The sequence below is a fragment of the Sinohyriopsis cumingii genome, chromosome 6 (genome assembly GCF_028554795.1).
Source record: "Sinohyriopsis cumingii isolate HCF-2022 chromosome 6, ASM2855479v2, whole genome shotgun sequence".
NCBI lineage: Eukaryota > Metazoa > Mollusca > Bivalvia > Unionida > Unionidae > Sinohyriopsis > Sinohyriopsis cumingii.
In genome coordinates this window covers 75,958,908-75,983,765 of record NC_142966.1, presented here as the reverse complement: position 1 = coordinate 75,983,765, position 24,858 = coordinate 75,958,908, and the positions used below count along the sequence as shown (strand labels likewise).

Here is a 24,858-nt window from a genome sequence, read left to right as displayed (position 1 = left end):
CAAAGTCTAAACCAATTTACTGAACATAAACAATTTTTCTTCTTTCTGAAATAATGACCTCTGAATTTGTATCAGGCTTCATAAGTGCAAACTTTCCACAAACTTTGGTGAACGTGCAAGATCAAAAACTGAATGAGCAAATCTCATTTTAGATAGGTGACCTCAAAGTGTGAACCATTTACAGTCCCGGTCTTACATAAAGATGCAAAACCAAAGTTGTCATGCAGAAATTATGTCCCTCTTTGCCATCACTGTGACCGTGCCAACAACCTTAAGACCCAGATATCAAAGCACTTCTTGCAGCCCCAAAGTCAAGACAATATATTTACAAAGTTTGGTAACGGTAGATGGAGAACTAGATTTATCATGCGGTAATGAAATAGTTAAGAGAGAGATCTATAGATGGTTGTCACAACCTACGTTTCACTGTATGTCAGTGATACGAAAAGTATCCAGCCTTTCCAAAGCCAAGTCAAAGTCATCAGAACCTAACAAGGTATTGGGTCATTCTCAAGGTATCTGCATAAAGAATGACATTATTTCAATCATGGTAACCTCTAAGTTTTGTTTACAAACTCCAACATCTTGTACCTTCTTAAAGTCCATCATATGGTTAATTCTCACATCAACAAATAAATACACGCTGGGTGATGGATAGAGAAAGAAAACAAAAGTAATGTGAAATTAAGTAAAAATTTTAATTTGGTTCATCACAGCTCACAACTCATAAAAATAATTTGTCCTTAATTGTGAACTAAAACAGCTTTACATAATTTTACATTGGGAATCTCACACATACAAACACCCATTACAAATCCAGTTTTTTGACACGAACACAGACAGATTCATAAAATTCAGAGCTATATAATTCTACATATACAAAATGTTTCTAAAGGAGAAAATAACTGCACTTAAAAAGATAACTTTGCTACAAATAGCAGACTAAAATATCGAGTATTTCATCTGTTTATATAAAAAAGACATACTTTATGAACTCTTATAATATGACAAAATGATAGATACACTACTTCTGATTGTTTATATGGCAGCATTTACTACAATCCATAAATCAGTGCCAATTCCTGCTATCTTTTCAGGTCTTCAAAATCTTTTTTCATAAAGTTTACTTCTCCATGAACAAAGAAATATTAGACTATTACCTTCGTTCATACGCATCTTAACAACAAACATGTTCTGTTAAGACTACCATATTAATTTTCACCTCAAGTAAAACACAACACATAAAATCTTTTGCATATTTTAGTCCTATGATTATGAACCATGTTTGAGATATGTTGCCCAAACGGTACTTCTATATCTTATCTTTACCAATGGATATGCCATATCAATATAATTTCTTCCCCATGTAAAAATTCAATTGTCCCAGTCGATGGGCAATGGGAATTCTTGATGGCTGGCAATTTATTTGCAAATCAAGGCTTATAATGACACAAATTAATTACTGGAATAATATGGAAGCATCACTTGGTGTTCTATCCAAAAAAATCTCTTTTATAAGGAAACAATTCAAATACAAACAAAACACAGATTTATACATGGATGTACTTATTCAGATGACGAGTCCAAAATAAAAGGAGATTAACTGTGCGAGTCCACAGGTATGAAGAAACATTTAATTTAGAGAATTCATGTTAAATTACCATCCCTGAAACCTAAACTGAATATTCTGCAAAATACACGAAACAGAAAATTTCAATCAAATATTCAGTTATGCATACAAAGGTATAACATTATTTAAATTAAAATATTAAAGGTTTTGAAAATATTAGCAAAGAAGCTGAGAGAATAATCCATTAGTATGTGGCATCACAAAGTTTAAGATATAAACACAACTCTCCTGTAGAAATGCAGAAAGCATCTAAACTGGCGCCATATTATCATTTTATCGATGAAATAAACCAATATGCAATATTCTGAGAATGGTGAAATTTTTTTAATATATTAACACCATCCAAAACTAAACAGTAAACATTGGTAGTATTTACATCGAGAATGGTCCTAATTGTAAGATCTATTCATTATAAATGAAATTATAAAAACAAGATCTTTAATACAATAATTATCATTCTTAATTATGTTCTTCGTTTTCTGAATATGAAGATCATTTATTCTTCGGAAGGTCTTAGCAGCTTCCACAGTTTTCCATCCAATAAAAGCACCAAACAAATACAGGATCTACACTTGAACACAGGGGCTTGCTTCCGGAACAAACGATGTTTAAGGAACTTCAACTTAGCTTTCGGTAGAAGCACTTGGAATGAGGCCATAGTTTAAATCTTCAAGTGATACACGTGACATTGTTCTCATCTGAAAAATATCAAAACAGAGATATCTTAATACAAATCCTTCAGTAATTTTTAATGGGAAAGTCCATGAGAATGTTCACTCGACCTGATAGATATTAACTTTTAAAATAGTGAACATGTAAATCAAGTTCGAAAACGATTGCGCCTATTAAATATTTTAGTTCCAACTTTTGAAAATCTAGCTTATCAATGCCATGTTGGCAATTGCGCAAATTGATATGGTAACATGTATGAATGATATGAAAGCACCCAAGTATCTCAGGCTGGTTCGTTGGTCGGATTGTGTTAAGATAGTGAATAAATAAGACAACAAATTTAACCACATAAATCTTCAAGGTTTGTTTGTTATTAATCCAACAGTTGATTTACCAAAAAGGACCTAGTATGTGACAATTTCCAATCTGAGTGAAAGTACAAAGATGACATGATTGTTGGAAGAATCATTTCAAAACATATAAATTGTACCAAAATTTAAAAGCATCAGCACAACACCTATTTAGCATCAGCATCAGGAATGTCAACTAGCATCTAAACAGTTTGTAATGTTCAGCATGTAAGTACTTTATTTTATAGAAGAACATATTTTCCATTCTAGAATTAAAACGATAGGTCTCTTAAATATGATATCTGTAAATTATTAAATGCAGCATTATCTGTTTCTTTCAAGATTACATTACTAGTGAAAATCATCATGCTCCCACCCACCAACATCTATGGATTTTATCGAAATAGCTTCTTATTAAACACAATGGCTCACATCGGTCATATACACAGGTTGCCAACTAACAGGAAAAAAATAATTTGTTGATAATAAACGTTTTGAAATAAAAGATACATGTATCTGTAAGATTGTAAATACTGGAGAGCAGACATTTGTTTATCTTAAAGTTTTAAATGGGATCTATGGTGTGATTGTTACATTCAAACCCACCATGTAGTGAACTATGCTAAAATGAAGGAGAACTGTACATCACTCCCACTATGAATTAACGCTCACCTCTCAACTTTCCTCTACACTAATGGATAGCTGGATGATGTTGCTATACCACACATATTTCCCTTATTTCTGGCCATCTTAATGTAGCCTTTGTCTCCCCAGCTTTCACCCCAGCTGTAAAGGAAATACACAAATTGATGAATTTGCGTCCCCTCCTTATTATAGTGAAGTCATGAAAATTCACAATCATGAAATCTATGATTTTGAAGAAAGTGCTATATAGTTACAGTGCAGACATTAAAATAAACCATGTTTAAATTGTTGTATCTTAAAGATCATAGGAGAAAAAGTGCAGAAAACGTTGGGTTTAAGAAACAAATTTTTTATCTGAACTTGAAGATAAACTTTTAATGTGATGAAGGACATGCCAACAAATTGAAATGCATAAGCACACTATGGTTAATCCCTGTACCTCAAACAACCTTAGTCATATAAAGGAGAAATAAAAGAAACCTTAATATATTGGGTTGTGGCCTTGACCGTTGACCCTGAAGACCTCAATCATATCCTGGTGACAATAAACAAATATACCGTGCTTTGACCATTTATCTTAAAAAAGCTGTTAAATTAGAAAGCACAAGTGCAAATTTGACTTGCAGAATGTGACCTTAACCCCGAAAGCATGATGCACAATGTGGTACACGACATATATTCTAGTCGTAAGTTACTGACTTGTGACCTTTAAGACAGCACCCAAATGTGCTATGTGACACCTAGAAATGATGCACATTTATACCAAGTTTTATCCATATATCGAAACTGCTGTAAAGTTATGGCGAAGCATACTGAGCTGTTTCCTTGACGACGAAGATAAACCAACACTTCTAAATATACCAAGACCGATCTCTTAGTTTAAAAAAAATTATAGTTACGCAGCAGAAAGGAAACTGAGACAAGTTATAATACTAGTGTGCTTCACATTTCTTTGAAAAAAACAGCGAATAAAATGAGAAAAATGACAGTGGTTACGTTACTGTACTGTACTTCAAATATTTGAATCAAAGCTTAGGTAAATAAATAATTTCTGACCATTTCTTGTGACATTACAAAATCATGAAGATATGCAAAATATGAATATCCAATTTTCAGAAATGATGAGACAACTCTTGTCTGAGACTATTTTTCATGATACAAATACATACCATGTTTTATGACGATATCTCAAATGGTTCACAAGATATAGCTGAACAAGGGTATGATGGAGTGACTGACCCAGTTTGTAATAAAAATGGGAATAACATTTTTACAACGTCCGGTAATGATAGAAAAGCATGCAGTCTCAAAAAGATATCTTGATGATTCAGGAGAAATTAAGTAATCAAAAGCATGACAGACAAATGGAAAAGCCACCCATTCATGTATACTCCCCCAAAACGTTGTTGGAGGGTGGGATGGGTATGAATAAAGTCCAATCAACGTAGTGTGTTGGTATTTTAATTCCCAAACCCTGAATTTGACCAAAACAATTAAAAATAAACTTTAGTTTTCCCTACAAGATATATGAGTCTTCCTTTTCTTTTCATCCTGCCACCATTTTTACATACTAACCGTCGTATTTTTTCTATGAATATTCTGATTTATACATCAGATACATGTATCACACTGCTGATACATATAAAACTGCTACTAAAATAAATCCTACAGAATTCTTTTTTGTAAGGATTTTGGAAAAATGAAGAATTTTTACAAAAACTTTATAATAATTTTGGAAAATCTGAAAATCTTTAAAAGCATCATGACAACCCACATTCCACCCACCTCTGAATTACTGACCACCTGCCTACTCTTGTGCCTATGTGTCAGTATTCTTAGATGAACCTAATCAAACTGGTATAAATTTGTTTTGAATTAAACCGACACTGAACAGTTAAAATGATCTGGAAAGTGTTAAAATATTAATAATACAAAACTACATTTTTGTTTTGTTGGAAAACAGCTGAAAGAACTGGTTTGACACAGTGTATATTCCTATGTCATAAATCTTGTTTACACTACTTCAAAACAATGTATGTGTTTACTTGTGTGCATGTCTCTTCTAGGAAAAGTTTGAGTAATACAGAAATGTTTGTGGCATTATACCAAACATTAGTGGGATATGGTGCTAGTTTTGGATAAACTAAACTCATTTGGGATGTGGTGCTGGTATTGGGTGTACCAGATATTGTGGGATGTGGTGCAGGTATTGGTTGTACCAAATATTTGTGGAATGTGGTGCTGGTTTTGTATGTACCAAACATCAGTGGATATCTTGTTGGTATTGAATGTACCAAGCCTTTGTTGGATCTGGTGCTGGCATTGGATGTACCAAAGATTTACATAACATATAGAACAATGTACATCATATTCATACCTATTTTTCACAAGCCAGTAATCTTTACCATCCTCTGTGCCATATCCCACAGCTAGGACACCATGGTCCAAGTCTGTACTACTGCATTCATCCTCCTCATACACTCCTGAAATGTAAAATAAAACATCTATGTGCTTTTTCTTGTTTAAGAACAAGGAATTGGATCAGCCTGGAATTTTTTTTTTCCAGTCTGGCTTGTTACAGCAGAAATAATTTTATGAGTTAATGTCCATTTGGTAAAAAAATCCTTCTTGATATGACAGAACCATTCATAAGAATTAGGGACAAGATTATCAATACGTTCATTGTGGCAGCCACATGAAGGACCAACCTGCTATCATAATAAGTCTTATGGTGAAAGCCGCACACCAATATAACTTTCCATTTGGAAGAGAGAGAGAGAATGTGTGTATGTGTGTTATTTGGATTTTTAATGTACCTTTACCAATTTTCCAGTCATATCACTACTATGTCTGCCATGTGGCAGTTTATAGTGATGTCTAGCACTGGGGTATCATGCTGCTGGTATGTAGCTTTATTTTCCACCCAATCCCATTATCCTGACATCATGCCGACAAGTACTAACACAACAATCTTTATGCTGAGCAGCAAAGAAGCTAGCCCACAACCTCCTGCATCTGAGACGGACATTCTAACCACTTTGGCAACTGGAATGATCCATTTATGAGAAGTAGAGATAATATTATTATCAAGATGGCTGTCATGTCAGCCATCATGATGTCAGATCAGCATAATGTTCATTTAGGACCAACCAGACATCATAATAACTTTTACTGAAAACCATGTGTTGATATGACAATCCATTCTTCTGGAGTAGTGATAACATTTTCAACATCACAGCAAAACCATTTGAATTTAGGACAATCTTGACACCGTAAGATGTTGTCTGGTGAAAACCCACTCTCTCTCTGTCTCTCTGTCTCTGTCTCTGTCTGTCTGTCTCTCTCTCTCTCTCTCTCAACCAGACATTATAAGACATGTTTTAGTGAAAACCTCATTCACATGACCATCTACTCAGACGGAGCAGAGGTATCATTTTCAAGATGGGTGATGCAGTGAACATACTGAATGTCTGAGCAGTTCCTTGATCATTTAGGACCTTCTAGACATCAATATGTGTTAAGTGTCATGGCAATCCTCCAAGAACTTTACGAATAGGAATAATAAACTTGTCCTACTGGACACATTGACAAACAATAGGCCATCCCATAAGCTCTTCAAGTCCATGTCCAGTAGAACGAAAAATTGCAATCAAGTTTCATTCAGAAAATTCTAATATATTATTCCTCTGCTGGTCGAATATGGTAATATGTGCAACAAAACATCGAGGAAGCATAGCGATTTGTTGAAGGCAGACATCTTCATATGACTGCCAACACATGTACAAAGTGTCATGATCAGCCACTAAAATCAGACAAGATTCTGTCATATACTATACACAGCTCCAAGTCAAAAAGAGTAATAACTGGGAAGAAATAATTAAAACAATATGTCTACATGTGCATCTTTATATGATTACAATATGTAAAGCGTTTCAGTGATCAATCAGAAACTGAGACCAGTTGAAATCATAAGATTCTGTCAGACAATGTATTCAGCTGCAAGTAAAAATCAGCATCAAATCGACTTGTTGATCTGCACATCTTCAGATTATGACCACAATCTTTACCAAGACTCACAGCTATTCATAAAAACATGAGAATAGTTCCACCTTGATTGTTTTGTACAAAACGTGCACGAGCAATGTGATTTCGTCTTGTACACATCTTATGAGGAGGACCATAAAATGTACGAATTTTCATTCTGATCTATCAAAAAAATCCAGTGCATTGGTCAAAACCCCACGTCACAATGATCATCCATTCATCGGGAGTAGCAATATTAGACATACAACTGGAACCATTTTCAGTTAGGACCAACTAAGCATCATAAGAAGACTACTACTGAAAACTGCACATTGATATAGCCATCCATTTGAGAGTAGAGATCAACAATATGCTTAAGATAGCTAACATTGTGTCCATATTAAGGGTTAGTCAATTTCATTTAGGACCAAGCCGACACTATAAGAGCTCTTTGATAAAAATCCGAGGCATTAACAACTTTCCCTTGAAGAAGAGTACCTACAAGATTTTCAGACAGCCACATATAGGATGTCTCATCAGAGTCTTTTTAATTTAAGATCAAGAAAATAATGGCTTTTAGTGAAGGCCACATGATGATATGACCATTCATTCGGAAGATACGATTTTCAAACTGGCCATTGTTGTAGCCTTATTACACCCTACATAAGCACCAATCTCAGTTAGAACCAAGTAAATATCATATGAAGTCTTTCAGCATAACCCCATGTTGATATGACCATCAAAGTAGGAGTAGTGACAACAAGATTTTCAAGATGGCCACTAAGGCAGCAATATATGGGATTTGCAAGCAGTATCATTTTTGTCCAGAACCAACTAGACCATGGCATGAATGCGTGAAAACTTTCATGGCAAACCTCCAAGTAGTTTGGAAACGTAGTGGTAATAAACTTGGGCTAATGGACAGATGATGGACAATATACCATCCCATCAGCTCTTTAGGTCTAAAGCTAAGGCAAAATAGGACACTGCTACTATACTTATTTGGTCTTTAAACTTGACAAAAGGGGAACTTAAGGGACCATTTATCTTGGAAAACTAGAGAAGACCCCTTTAAACTACTTTCCTTACAGAGGCTTTCTTATAGATGATCCAAATAGCTTCCTAAGGTGAAGAAAAAATGGGTGGTTTTGTCATTACCTCCTGAGTATGACCGGAATGAGCTGTGACTGGCATCAATAGCTACGGAAATTGGACCAATGGTAGCAACAGCTTGCTGCAAGGCTGATTCACTGCCACTCTCGATATCCACACAGCCAGTGTTCTTTGCGACTACCTTGGAGGAACTATACTGGCATTTTTGATCCTGTTTTAAATATAAAAAACCATTGATGGTAAAGATATCAAAGATTTGTCATTTCAAATCTTCACTGGTGTGATGAGTTACATTTCAATTCTGACTGCATGAAATTCCGTCCAAGGACTAACACTTTACTGGCAATTTTTTCCCCAGAAAAACAAAGATATGGCTGTTTTTTGTTTTCATAGCCAAGAATTCTTCAGCAATAACATGATTTCCAGGCTGGATGTAAAATCGGCACCGTTTCCATTTAAGTCAATTTAGACATCATTAGAAGTCTTGTAGTGAGAACCTATATTCACCGGGTAATCCATTAAGAAGAAGCAATAACAAGATTTTCAAGATGGCCACCATATTAAGATGTCTGCCAAATTTAGTAGTTTTGCAAAAAACAATTATTCTATTCTAAAAACAAAACAGATTAATTGCGAAACATATATCCCAACATTAGCAGGGTAGATCCAGATCTGCTGTTGCATTATGTAACAGCTGATCAGGGTCATTTTTGTATATGTTATTAATGATTTCTAAAATAAAGTAAGCACTAAAGACCATATAAATTTATTTGCTTTTGTAGCCGTGTATACTAATATGAGCTCTGGTGCTGTTGTAAAATATAATCATGGATCATGATCACTTTTGAACACTATTCATATTTCCAATTTAGTACTGGACCTTGACCTGCTGTTCACACTGGGTGTGTATAATAAAAAGATACAGTGCTGTACGATTTAATCATACATGGTATCCAGAGAAGGCTCAAACAGGGTACTCTGATTACTCAAACAGTTCAATATGACAATCCAAAATAAATTTGACATTGCATCACTGGAAGACTACTCCACATTAAAAGTGCCTTCTCTGTGTCCAAAGTATGTTTTACTGGAACAGCCCTAACACAAATTCAGACAGGTACCACAGGACACAGTGCTCACAGAGTTTTTACCATTTTGCACTCTTGCTGGTGAAAAGAGTTCTTGAGTGGAATTAAGAGAGATATTGCTTAAATTGACTAAATAAAATACACTTGGACTCAGGAAAAATATGGATTCACATGCAGTACGTAAATCACTGTGTTATCTGCAGCACGCACTACCACATAATCTTCATGGAGATACCTATAATAAACCTTTTACACAGAATGGTATGCTGCATGATAGCTGATCATATGTTGTGATACATTTGTTCAGCCATTTACAAGAATAGGCAAGACAATTAAATATATATTTATACCTTGGCTTTGTATGGGTATGCCTCCTCTGTCTCTATACCGTACTTCTTGATGTACTCAAAGGCCTGGTCCATCCAACCGCCACAACAGCCCCGGTTTACGAAGTCACCAGAGCAATCAACCAGCTGCTGTTCACTAAGACTGATCAGCTTACCGGTCTTGTGGAAGTTCTGACCCTCCAGTGAACCTGTCTGAGAAAGAGAAGAGCAAAGAAATTTAAACCCTTTAGTTTTGTCCCATAATTCAGACATTTGTCAAGAAAAGAATATCATTAAATCCCCTCTCCCACATATAATGTTCTTTTTAATGTCAAAATCTGTTAAACTTGTTTGCCATTGTTCTCAATTCATATTCTCAGTGGCTCCAAGTCTAGACTTGACTTACTACCCCATAATATATGGTAGGTTGGCTGGGAAAATGACTCAAATGGCTGACTGATGCGATTCAAAAACACTGCAAAATGCCTATGCTATAAATCACCAATCATTTACATGTCATTTGTTTATACTGATTGTTCATATGGACCAAAAACATCCTCATTGATTAAAACTGATATTCTGAATAACTGATTTTTGGACAAAATAATCATCACCTGGGGAGTCTAAAAAACTGGAAATTTAATCTATGTTTATGCATAGTAAAAGTTAAACAACTTCAGGAAATGGAAACCATCACGTTTCTGATGTAAGAATCCAGAACTGCAAAATATACTGTAAAAATACTTACTGTGCTGAATGACCAGCATGAGCCACACTGCTCCTGAAAAGGAACACATAGTAAATATTAACAACAGGCTGAAAACCCCGATTTACTTGAAACTGTAATTTATCAGACCTGGGCATGATTGGCTTCTTTTCAATGTGAAATATATATAAAACTGCACACATGTTTATTTACAAGCTGGTAAACAAAAGTGTCCGATATGGCAGAATGATGTCTATGATGTTTTGCTGAGATGCATTCACAAGCCAAATCAAGTGAATTCTCCTCCGCACCACCAATGGTAACAAAATATAAACATGGTTTTGTATTTGTTATATAACACATTTTTCACACTTTTGGAATATTCTTAGCTTTAAAAAAATTGGAATTTATGAAAGTCTGATTCACTGTATCTAAATATATTAACATGAATATGTCAAAGAGACACCAATTAAGCTCCAATCTGGGTATGTGATACAGAAGCAGACTAATTATCTGAATCCAAATGCCAGATCAACCATGTTATGGTTAAATGGGTACGAAATAATAATGTATACTGCTTGACTTTTACATTTAATAGTTAATCTATAAGGAAACGAAGCATGAAGTGTGCAAGCTTAACTGGGAAGAATTTTATTTAATAAATATATTCAACCAGTGTCCAACTCACATTCTAGGATTTCACAAAATTGTTTTCAAAACATTTTGTTGTGAGAATCTTGTACATGGCACAAACTTTCAACGAGGACTTTACTCTGCATGTTTCATGGCTGCAAGAACTTTAATGCTAACCTCAGTTCTAACACTAGTCAAATAAGAATGTCTTAAATTCCATCACAAGAAGAGAGTAACACTCGTTAGAGGCAGCATTTGTTAATGTTCTGGTTTAGCTAGAAAGGGTGAGAATGTGACTGGTTGAGTAAATGAAGTTTAATTATCTATCCATATTAAACATGGTGTACAAAACATTATCCATTAGTTTATTTTTTCCTATTAATGTTGACTAATTAGCCTACTTAGTCAACTGGCACAAGCAAAATACTTTATCATGTTATTCACTGTGCTGGGGAGTTACCAAAGTCAACCCACCAAATAGACCACAATACAGAGCTACTTTCTTCAATGACATCTCAATTTAGACTGATGCTAAATTAAAATCTTTCTTTAAACAATCAATCTCTTAACTTTTAAAGTCAGGGTTTCAAAACAAACAAGTCAGACCTGTGTACAAATGATACTAAGCATATTTATAACTTTTTCAAAATAATTAGGCGTAAAACTCATCAAAGTTGTGGACCTTCAGATGTCCGTTTCCCCTCCACATTTCGTCAAGAAAAGTACAGTTTATTTAATCCTCACTTTGTTCTTAAATTCACTCTATCTTTAGAGTTAAAAGTTAATGAGGATGATTATTCAAACAACACTTTTAGGAACAGCGATGCTAATCTCTGCTATGTGTCCTACACGTGCGACAACAAAATACTTGCTATTCTTAAATTAACAAGATGGTTATAACTCGTTAATATGTACTTTCATCATGCTTGACCCATGTAAAACGCATTTTTCTTGGCAGGTAAGTGGTTCTAAAACTTTATCATGTCCAAAAATATGCCAGTGGTCATGTAATCCAAACTCTGAACCCTTGAACATGCAGCAATTACATGTCCTTGGATGTCATCATGAGTGAATTAACTTTTTGTTCTGTTCTGCACTCCAGCAAATGTTTTCACACAGTAAACCAAGAATAACAACAACAGTCCCAGCATACCTGGTCCTTAACAGGTGTTACATATCCCTTCTCTCTCCAGTCGACTTTATCAGGCAGCATCACATTATGTGGGGGTAGGAATGTACTGCAGGTAGTATCTGTTAGATTGACTCTCATCTTTACACATCCACTATGCAGTGCATTGAACTCTTCTGCTTTCTGAAAAAGAGAATACCATTCATAAACATTATATGAACGTATAGCATAGCTCTGAGTTGTGAGATTGCCAGCATCTAACCCTTCAAAGTTTGTTTCTAAAATCTATTAGTTAGCGAGGCATCCTTGTCCTGCAGTTTTTAAGATAGGATATTGTACCTTAATAACTGAATTTCCAATGAAATGTTTTCTGTGAACTGTCCAAAATCCAAATAAAATCTGATCACCAATTTTATTTTACATTCTATATAGACAGGACAATTTTAAGAAGTATGCATAGGTATCCAGAAGAAACTTGGGTAGCTGAAACTTTTCAATTCAATTCATTATATCTGAAAAAGGTATTGCTGAGAAGCAAGTACAAAAACATTCAGTGACCTATATTGTATAGTGTGTGATGATTTTTATTTTTATTGTAGCTTTAAAAAAATAAATCAGTCATATCACTACAATGTCTGCAGTGTGGCCATTTATAGTGATGTTTAGCACTGGGGCATCATGCTGCAGACATGTAGCATGATGTTACACCCAGTCACATTATCCTGACACCAGGCCAACCAGTCCTAACACTAACCTCTTAATGCTGAGTGCCTAGCGAGACAGCTGTAAGGACCATTCTAATAAGTCTTTTGTATGACTCGGCCAGGGTTCAAACCCACGACCTCCCACATCTGAGGCGGAGGCTCTAACCACGAGGCCACTGCAGTGATCATATGGTGTAGTTGAAGGTTATTAATTTTCCTCCGCTTAGTCAACATTTGGTCTAGTGTTCTATCCAGGCCTATTTACTATCACAGTCCGGATTTGTTATTTCGGCCACTATGCTTTTGAATCTTCCAATATGCTTTTATGATATTTTGTTTACAGCTAACCTCTAAAAGACGTTATGTTAAATTAACATTCTGTACCTGATTCCAAGCTGCATCACTCAATGACACATTTTCTTACAACTTCCTGAATAAGATAATCGAGGATAATTACCCCGCTACCTAGCCATTATCTTCACACCTGGATTGAGCAAACTGCTGGTGAGCAACCTATGATGCTGGTTGAAGCATGACATTCATGTGATCAGCCTAAAAAGATGTGGGGGTATGTTTAATGGGGGTCTAGTGATAGTGTGTGCTATATTTCAGTCATTGCCACTATCATCTCAATAGGTATGTCATATACTGCCTTCAAGTTGGTAAAATCCTGCAACAGGGTTCATCTATGGATGTCCCCTTAAAAGCCAGTGACCTTTATTTTTCGCTTTGTGCACTAGAAAGTTCCCTCCATAGCATCCATTAAAAACCCCATAAAGATAAAAGATCACCACAGCTGATTTTAGACTGATTCCAAGCTTACTGAATAGACCAATCATAGCAAAACTAGCATAAAAAATAGTTTTCATTCACTCACAGAAACCATCGTATAAGCTGATTTTACAATAACCAAGTCAAAGCATATAATTTCTATTAAAATTGATGGAAAGGAATATTCCTGAAGTCAATTATGTTTCTTAAACAATCAACTAACACAGGAAGCACATGTTTTACTGTGACAGAAGTTAAGGTTTATTGACAGCCTCTTGAATGTCAACAAATTCAGTCCTAAAAAGCCCTGATCAATTAATTTCAATTTTCAACTTCCTTGCATACAGAACATTTTCCAGATCTTATTAAAACCACACAGTGAGCTTCACTAAATATATTTGCAAATAGGGCCTACAAATAATCCATAAAACAGATATATTATTGGAACACCTGATGCAGGGTCAAGCTGCAGGTTAACTTGGCTAGGTACAAGAAAATCTCTAACAAATTTTACATTATACTGCATCAACAGAAAATACTTTACCAGATCTGAAAAGTGGTTCACTCCCATCCAGTAACTTTTCTCTCCTTTCTTGTATTTCTGGTTGTGGATCTCAATTTTCTTCATGTTCTCAGTAAAAATAGAGCGCCTGTAGGCTTCCTCTTCTGTGTTCTCATGCTGTTTGTCTGAAAAGGTAGAATAAACCAAAAGCAAAATATACAGCTCTAAGAAAAAGACAGATTTCCTAGTACCCATAGGCTATAAATAGGCTCTGTCCAAGTAAGAAATATTTTAAAATCACACTGAATTTCTAATTTTAGCAATAACCCCCCCCCCACATGTGTTCTGTTGTTTTTGCTTGCTCAATACAATGCCCATTTCATATTCACCTCTCAATACAATGATGGCTGTTGTATTAGTTATACTAGATGCAAGTCTGGCACCCTTTTCATTTAGGCAGTTCAAAAGGTAGTAATAGGATTTTCAAGATGGCCATTGTATCAGTCGTATGTCGATGTAACACTGGCACCATTTTCATTTTGGACAACATAGACATCATAATAAGTCTTCTGGTGAAAACTCCATGTTGTTATGACTTTCCATTCAGTAGGAATGGCAAAACAAGATTTTCATGATGGATGCTATGGTGGCTATATTGGATACCAAGCTGGCGCGATCTGTATTTAGAACAAACCGGATACCATACCGAATGCTTTGGTGAAAACACTATGACAATATGAGCAAGATGGCTGCCAAGTAGGTCAGATCAGCGCTATTTTCATTCAGAACCATGTAAACACCATAAGAAGACTTCTGATGAAGACCCCATGTCAATAAAACTTTCTGTTTAGGATAAGTGGGACTAACAAGATTTTCAAGATGGATGACAGTGATTATATTTGAAGTCAGAATGGCAACATTTCATTTAAAAGTAACCAGACATCGGAAGAAGTCTTTTGGTGAAACCCCATATCAATACAACTTTCCATGCTGGAGGAGATCAAGCATGAGGCTTTACAAAATGGCCATCATGGTGTCTATATTTGAAGTCATATTGGCGCAATCTTTATTTACAACAAACTAATCATAATAAATCTTCTTGAGAAACCCAGGAAAATATGAAAAACAACAATAACAGCATCTTGTGCCAGCAAACTTTAAACTTAGGATCTTTTTCAGACTTCAGTTTGTGAATGTGTAGAATTATAACAAACAGAATTTTAATATTTCAATTCTGAAGATTGCCTAACAATGCTGACATGTCAAGCACTGAAAAAGTAAAACTGGTTAATGCTGATAAACATTATAGCATTCATATTTTCTGATGCTCAAGTTCACTTATTGGTAGAGTTAGATATACATATATGTAACTAATGGACAAAATTTGCATACAAAAACGGACAAAACGTCTGACAGTATATAGCAGAATACTGACAAAGAAATTCAACTTTCTGTTGTAAACACAACCAACAACCGATACATGAGCAACCAATGATTTGTTACGCCTTTGTGATCAATATCCAATATTAAGTTCGGACCATCACTGGTTGTGATCTCTGTATTAATTTAAAAATATTTTCATGATTTTGGTACGGTCTGCACTGCTATAAATATATGTGTATTACTTTCATCACAGTGACAAGCTCCTAGCATCTATGCAAGAGAGTCAAGTTACAGGCAGACAGTGATCAAAGAAAAAAAGTTTTGACAAAAGCACAGGACAGGTGACATTTACGATAAACACAAGTGCTGACTCAAATTCCACAACCACTGACTTCAGATAAAGTATCCCCAAAATTTCCCCTGTTTGAATATTATTTGTCACACAATGTAGCAATTACTACACTTCAAATATAAATTTCATAGCGTTCAAAGGTAATGCAAGTGTTATTGGTCTCCTCACTACATTCAGTAGATATGGACTAATAATAGTGTTCAAATTTGAATGGATCCTCCAAGTGATTCTTGTCAAAACTGTAATGCAGTCTGAGGATAAAGTATTCTCGTCTTTAAAGAAAAATGAATGCACATCACATTTGGGAATGATCATTTGATTGGGTGGGTGGGGAATAATATTTTCAACTTTAATGAGGCTTTACAGGTAATACAGCAGTAACAAATGCCTCTGTCCAGTACAGGTGTCAATAATTTATCAACACATATCAACTGTGCAAAAAAGCGTGTGCTTATTATTGTCTTTCAGCCATTTTCAGAGCTTTAATCAACACGACAAACATAGGTCGATGAATGGTTAGTATTTTAACAAGATAATAATAAAGAGAACTAATCTCATGGTTCAATTCAGCGTGGTGCTCCTATTCCACTCGGAGATCTTGCCTATGCAAATTAACCGAATGGGATCATCCAGTGCAGTCTCCAATCACATCTCACAAGCTATTGTCAGCCAGTTCAGTAATATGTAAACTTGTGCTTTATATCTGACTTCTATGCCTTGTAACTGTTGCTATTTAAACTGCCCAAATGATAGTTTTACATCAGCTCCAATCACGACTATTTACCATTTATGCATGCTAATGTAATAGGCATACATTCAAGAGGTGTTTTTTTAACTTTCTATATTCAAATATTACTGAAAACTGTTTTTTAAACATGATCCTGTCAGGAGGTTTGAGAATACAAAATCATTTTTATATCATGATACGCCATGTTACAATCTGATTAAAGTCGTATCTCCACTTCATGTAGGACAACGAAGATCTAATTTCAATAAGATTGCATAATGTTAGGGCAGGTATGTCAACATCATGAAAATACATTCTGATAAGTTTTTATACTCTGACAAGCCTGACAGGCACCACACTTAGAATACAGGAGGATCCCAATATGAAATTAGAGGGGCGACCAGGCATTGGGCTACTGATGTTACAGCAATGGACAGGCAAAGGTTATCAAATATTCCCTAGCCAAAACTTAAAGCAAATTTGACTTACTGTATTTTGTCTTAAACAGCTCCCATGACTCTCCAACTATCTTTGCATGGATTTCATTGGCTGGCTCAATTTCAAACCAATGTACATAACTGAGATCTCCTGGTGCTGCTGCTACCAAATATGCTGCCACAACAAATGTCAGAATACTTGCATACATCATTATGGTTTTCAATTCCAAGACTCTGAAAATACAAAAACATAATATTTTAATTTTTTTGCCTACTGTACTTGAGAATGGCAAATGAACTATACTTTTGACAAAAGATTTTTACCATCTTGACAAAAAACAACAAATTATGCTGACCTTCCATGTACTCGGTACAACACAGAACCAAAGTGGCAATTAATTTAGCGGTCTTGTTCAAACACTTGTCCAAATTTTCATGTCAAACTGTATCCAAAAGTAACATTTGAAAAAATGCCCGATTGTTGCATCAGAAACTAAAATAAATTTTGTATACAGTGGAATGCATAAAGTCTATTTGCAGTACCAGGGTTCTCAACAGAGTATAAAATCTAAAGTTCATGACTCCCTCCTTGAAACAAATAAAGAGTCCCAGCTCTGAAAATACGAGACCCAATGATAATGCATTTATTTCCCTTGCAATAATTCAGAAAATTATGAGTGTATTTTTGGACCACTAACACAGAAGTCATCAGACTGTTAATGCTCATTAACTGTACCAAATTGTGTACTTGGTATAGAATGAAAAACTAGGCAACTGAGAACAGTGATAACTATCTTGTGATGCAACAGCTAGAAGGAATCCACTAAGAGATTTCACATTAGTTTGAAATAAATATCTGATTTTAATGAAGATTTATGACAATTAACATGGGAATTCGTATATCATTGACAACTGGTACTATTTTTCTTAATATGGTCAATGATAAAATGCAAGTGTTCCAAACACCACGGATAGGTTAAGCTTACTCAAGTTAGGTGTTTAATGTCCTTTGCATATGTCTTTTGCTCAAAACAATATGTGCCAGCAATCAATTAACAGGTGTCTTAACTTCCTTGTCTGCTAAGATCTAACCTATTCATCTTTACTTTCATCCTTTACAATCACGAGACCGTTGTTTGACAGTCAACACACTACATGACTGATACTTGCTTTCTATAAATAGGTCAAATGCAAGAGAAGGGTGCAAATCCCATAACTTGTATGACTTGGCAGTTGGATTTTTCATGCATCCTTTTATGCTGATTTCTGTGTCTCAGAGAACCTCATGTACTGACATATTTGTAACAAAAGCTGCATATGAAATAATATATATCATTAACTCTCACAACTATCATAATGATATTTATACAACTACTGTATACACCGTCAAAGGCAACTTCTCATCAAATCCGAGTGCAGACTGAAGCTATATCTACAAATCAGTTTCTGGACAATTTACAATACTGAAGCCAATGTCATAAATAAGTGTTACATCCAACAAGGTTTCCCAAAATTTTCATCCTTATTACAAGTTGCCCACGTTACTCAATTCTGATACAGCAGACTGGGTGCAATTTATTTCCATATAACGCAGCTAGTTTCATGTTGTTACTGTGTAAATAAGATGAACATTTTGGGGTTGAAAAAATTATACAACAATGGGTTCTTTGTCCTGCTAAATTCTCAATGCCAATAAAAAATATCCACCTGAAGTTAAAGAAAACCAATATTACTAGATTGAAGAATAAGAACAATGCATAAAAACAAATGACGAATTAGTTGGTAGTTGGAGATGTAACTGGACAATGTTTTCACAATAAATCATGAAATGCATTTGAGGATCCTCCAAATCAATCATCAACTTCAAACATGTATATGCTGGCACAAAATTTTAATGGTCTGTGGTTATAAACAAATATTCAAATATCGTATATCTCATGCAATAGCAAGCACTATGGTGGACATTCCACTGTCTTTCATTTGTAAATATCAATCAAAACATTCAACTTACCCAGTCCCAAAAGAACGAAAAGCAATGTTCCGACTGAATCAAGTAACAACAGAAAGCATTTAAATAGCTTTTACTTAACAGTGGATGATATTATTACCACGTGACCAGCCTAGCCAATGAATCCTGCTCACGATTCCCACTCCCTAGGCTACTAAAAGTGCACATCGGTACCTACTGTCACAATCACGGGATACGGTCTTGTGACTTCACTTTTTAGGCACCTCACATGAAGAACAAATTAAGAACATTATATGAGTGTCACACAGTATGTATTAAACGATCTTTTTTTAAATTATTCCAATAAATTTACACTCTCAGCAAGCAAAGCTGAATTGCCCTCTTATCCGTCATCATTTGTTCTTTGGCAGTCAGTCAGTGCTCGAACACACGTTTGTGATCGCTACTCGTATTAAACTACTTCGAGGATTGTCACGAAAAGTTTACAAGTCAACATTCATCCCAAAATTAAACTGGTACTGAAAGACATTCAGACATCCAATATGGCCACCACACGGGCCCCCTTGGCAACCTTGTGATCGCTACTCCTTCTAAATGGATGATCAAAACAACATGGAATTCTAACAGAAATTGCAGCCATCTTTATAATTATTGTTATCATTACTCCTCAAGGACGGAACTGCGATATCGATATGTGGTTTCCCTATAAGGCCTTTTTTGATGTCCAGTTAGTCCTCAATGAAAATGGTGCCGATTGGACAGCCATTGTGGTCACCTGCCTAGCCATCTTGAAAATCCTGCTACAGCTACTCCTCCTAAACGGAAAGTCATTATGCTGTGATAATGTGACATTTTCACCAAAAGACTTCTTGTGATTTTTGTTTTTCAAAATATTAAAAATGGAGCCGATCAGGTTCTAGTATGGCCTCCATTTTTTCACTAGACATCCTATGCGTCTGGTTGAATCTGTAAAATGGTTTCTAATCAGAAGTCCAATATGGCCAGAGAAGCAGCCATTTTAATAATCTTGTTAACACCACTCCCCTTAAATAGTGTGAGTGTGTAATTTTGATTTTTAAAGTAGCTTTAACAATTTTAAGTCATATCGCTACGATGTCTGCAATGTGGCAGTTTATAGTGATGCATAGCACTGGGGCGTCATGTCGCATGATGTCCCACCCAGTCACATTATCGTGACACCAGGCCGACCAGTCCTAACACTAACCTCTTAATACTGAGCGCCAAGCGAGGCAGCTGTTAGTACCACTTTTGTAAGTCTTTGGTATGACTCGGCCGGGGATCGAGCCCACGACCTTTCGCATCAGAGGTGGACGCTCTAAATACTAGGTCACCGGAGCGTTTCCCCCACCATAAATGGAAAAGCGTATCGACATGGTGTTTTCTCAAAACGGCGTCTCACGGGAATCGAACCCACGATCTCCCGCGTCCGATTCGGACGCTCTAATCATTAGGCTACCGGAGCGGTCCCCCCCCCCCCCAGAAAGGAAGGGCGTATCGGCATGGTGTTTTCTCAGAACGGCGTCTCACTGTGTCTAGTTGGCGCAATTTGAAAATGTTGATCAGTTAAAATGAATAAATATTCTAATATTGGATTCCTGGAATTTCTTTTCGGTCATTAATGTGTTGATCCCTTCTACAGAGATTTGTTCCACAATATGGATCACAACCATAAATATATTCGACTGAAATAGTTATACTAATAATAAATGCAGAGTTTTAATGTACGGGGGATGCGACAATTGACAGGAGGGTAGAAAATCAACATTTGAAGCTTAGAAAACCAAATAGCATTACTTGCCAAGTTAATATAGACTGACAATTAAAGGAGACGCTTGCATCCCACCTCTTCAAGGCTCATTAGAGAAATCATAAAAATAGCCTTTTGGCATATCTGAGACTTTACGTCTGGTCCCAATAACATGGTTTTCTATATATTACATACCTCATATTTTCACTTTTGGAATATTCTTAGCTTTATAAAAATTGCGATTCTGAAAGTCTGATTCACTGTATCGAAAAGTATTAACATGAAGTTGTCAAAGAGACACCAGTGAAGTTCCAATCTGGGTATGTGATACAGAATCAGACTAATTATCTGAATCAAAATGCCAGATTAACCATGTTATAGCTGAATGGGTACGAAATAATAATGTATCCTGCTTGACTTTTACATTTAATAGTTAATCTATAAGGAAACAAAGCATGAAGTGTGCAAGTTTAACTGGGAAGAACATTCTTTTCTTTCAGTGGATGACACAATTACCACGTGACCAGTCTGGCCAGTGAATCCTGCTCACAATTCCCACTCCCTAGGCTGCTAAAAGTGCACATCGGTACCTACTGTCACAATCACGGGATAAGGTCTTGTGATTTCACTTTATAGGCACCTCACACTATGAACAAATTAAGAACTTCACATGAGTGTCACACAGTATGTATTAAACGATTAAACGATCTTTTTTTAAATTATTCCAATCCATTTACAATCTCAACAAGCAAAGGTGATTCGCCCTCTTATCCGTCATCATTTGTTCTATGGCCGTCAGTCGGTGCTCGAACACACGTATGTTATCGCTACTCGCATTAAACTACTTCGAGGATTGTCACGAAAAGTTTACAAGTCAACTTTCATCCCAAAATTAAACTGGTTCTGAAAGAAATGCGTGCATTCAGACATCCAATATGGCCACCACACTGGCCCCCTTGGCAACCTTGTGATCGCTACTCCTTCTAAATGGATGATCAAAACAACATGGAATTCTAACAGAAATTGCAGCCATCTTTATAATTATTGTTATCATTACTCCTCAAGGACGGAACTGCAATATCGATATGAGGTTTCCCTATAAGGCCTTTTATGATGTCCAGTTGGTCCTAAATAAAAATGGTGCCGATTGGACAGCCATTGTGGTCACCTGCCTAGCCATCTTGAAAATCCTGCTACAGCTACTCCTCCTAAACGGAAAGTCATTATGCTGTGATAATGTGACATTTTCAGCAAAAGACTTCGTGTGATTTTTGTTGGTCAAAATATTAAAAATGGAGCCGATCTGGTTCTAGTATGGCGTCCATCTTGTTGAATCTGTAAAATGGTTTCTAATCAGAAATCCAATATGGCCAGTGTAGCATACATTTTAATGATCTTGTTAACGCCACTCCCCCTAAATAGTGTGAGTGTGTGATTTTGATTTTTAACGTAGCTTTAACAATTTTTCAGTCATATCGCTACGATGTCTGCAATGTGACAGTTTATAGTGATGCCTAGCACTGGGGTATCATGTCGCATGATGTCCCACCCAGTCACATTATCGTGACACCAGGCCGACCAGTCCTAACACTAACCTCTTAATCCTGAGCGCCAAGCGAGGCAGCTGTTAGTACCACTTTTGTAAGTCTTTAATATCACTCGGCCGGCGATCGAACCCACGACCTCTCGCATCCGAGGTGGACGCTCTAACAACTAGGTCACTGGAGCGGTCCCGTTCCCCCCCACCACCAAATAGATGGGCGTATCGACATGGTGTTTTCACAAAACGGCGTCTCACGGGAATCGAACCCACGATCTCTCGCATCCGAGGCGGATGCTCTAACCATTAGGCTACCGCATCGGTTCCCCCCCCCCCAAAAAAAGGAAGGGCGTATCGACATGGTGTTTTCTCAGAACAGAGTCTCACTGTGTCTAGTTGGTGCAATTTGAAAATGTTGATCAGTTAAAATGAATAAATACTCTTATATTGGATTCCTGGAATTTCTTTTCGGTCATTAATGGGTTGATCCATTCTGCAGAGATTTGTTCCACAATATGGATCACAACCATAAATATATTCGACTGAAATATTTATACTAATAATAAATGCAGATTTATAATGTACGGGAGATGCGACAATTGACAGGCGGGTAGAAGATCAACAATTAAAGCTTAGAAAACCAAATAGCATTGCTTGCCATGTTAATATAGAGTGACAATTATAGTAGACGATTGCAGTTGTATAGAACATCCCACCTCTTCATTGCTCATTAGGGAAATCATAAAAGTAGCCTTTTGGCATATCTGAGACTTTACGTCTGGTCCCAGCAACGCCATGTAGAAACTAGAAGCAGGTGTTGGCTAACCTATACATTTTCAATTCATTTTCTTGTACCATCGCTGGTCAGCTTATTTGCCTTTAACAACACTATCTTGCCCACAATGTGCTTAACTGCATTGCATGAGAGGGTACCATGAATAGTACATTATGCGCCTACCCCCTTAGTCCATTTCATACCGAATTTAACCGAGTTGCTCCGTAATTATCCGAATAACCTCCCGAGTTACTTTATACTCCAGCCAATTAAACGCTGGTGGGTACATGTACATAACAAAATGGCGTCCATTGATGTTTATGAATATTTCATAAATAAAATTAATTAAATGATTGAAATGTATAGGTAAATTATCAACAGACCTTCAAAAACAAATCTGATAAACTCATATGAAACACATTTTATTATAGTGACGTTTCGGATGCACAGAAATAGTTTGAACAACTTACTCTTTGATTGTCAGGATTAAATTTACTTCGACACCGTTTCCTTACTTATATGTACATGTCCAGATGTAAACAGCTCAAAGATATTCTCTCGTATGGGTTTGAAATCCGCCCAAGTTTCCCGAAAATAAGACAGGATGGTTCCAATATTATATTTCGTCAATATCTGCGGCACCATCGCTGTTAAATATGCATTTCTCAACTCGATAAACTATGTTCAAGTAGTTACAGAAGTTGATGCTGATGCTGAAGCGTTAGCCATATTTCGCCCACCACCTATTGAGTGGCTATTACGGTCAGCTGACCACCGGCCACGTGATCAAAATTCCGAGCAAATTACGAAGTTCACCGAAGTCTGCATGAAATGGGCTATAGTTGTCTTGGAAGGTAATAGTAAGAATTGGATGACTCTGGAGATTCCTAACAAACAGCTCTGAATGACTTGACCTTTTTTATAGGCACTTGGTCTTGAACTTAACATGCTGTGCAGAAACCATTATTTTTGTATCAGACTCTCCTCGACTTTGACAAATGACCTTGTCACTCCCATTTTATTTCTTCCTCCATGTGCAACCCATCCAGAATTTACTCTAAAACAAACTGTGGGAAGCCCATTATTCATTGAGTCACAGTAACTCTTTACATTTGACTTTTTGACTTTAAAATCGCATTGCCGTTTCCTTTAAATATAAGCCATCCACAAGCTTTGGTCACAGCACAAAGTCTAAACCAATTTACTGAACATAACAATTTTTCTTCTTTAACTCTCAGAAATCACGACCTCTGAATTATTATTCGGCTTCATAAGTGCAAGCCTTCCACAAACTTTGCTGAAAGTGCAAGATAAAAAACTGAATGAGCAAAACTCATTTTTAGATAGGTGACCTCAAAGTGTTAACCATCTACAGTCCCGGTCTTAAATAAAGATGTAAAACCAAAGATGTCATGTAGAAAGTATATCCCTCTTTGCCATCACTGCGACCGTAACCAACAACCATGAGACCCAGATATCAAGGCACTTATTCCTGCACCAGAGTCAAGACAATATATTTATAAAGTTTGGTAATGGTAGATGGAGAACTAGATTTATAATGCGGTAATGAAATAGTTATGTTTTGTTTACAAACTCCAACATCTTGTACCTTCTT

The 24,858-nt window shown here is 36.1% G+C and overlaps 1 protein-coding gene across 1 annotated transcript; it reads right to left on the bottom strand.

Moving 5' to 3' along the window:
- Positions 1 to 679: 679 nt before the first annotated feature.
- Positions 680 to 19,267, bottom strand: LOC149797244 (procathepsin L-like). Its single transcript, XM_089961941.1, has 10 exons — positions 19,203 to 19,267; positions 17,244 to 17,425; positions 14,335 to 14,477; positions 12,340 to 12,498; positions 10,596 to 10,628; positions 9,872 to 10,060; positions 8,479 to 8,644; positions 5,675 to 5,780; positions 3,325 to 3,438; positions 680 to 2,328 (listed from the first exon to the last, which is right to left on the bottom strand). The coding sequence occupies exons 2-9, from the start codon at positions 17,401 to 17,403 to the stop codon at positions 3,339 to 3,341; spliced, it is 1,056 nt and encodes a 351-aa protein (XP_089818067.1). The 5' UTR covers positions 17,404 to 17,425; positions 19,203 to 19,267; the 3' UTR covers positions 680 to 2,328; positions 3,325 to 3,338.
- Between the last annotated feature and the right edge of the window lie 5,591 nt (positions 19,268 to 24,858).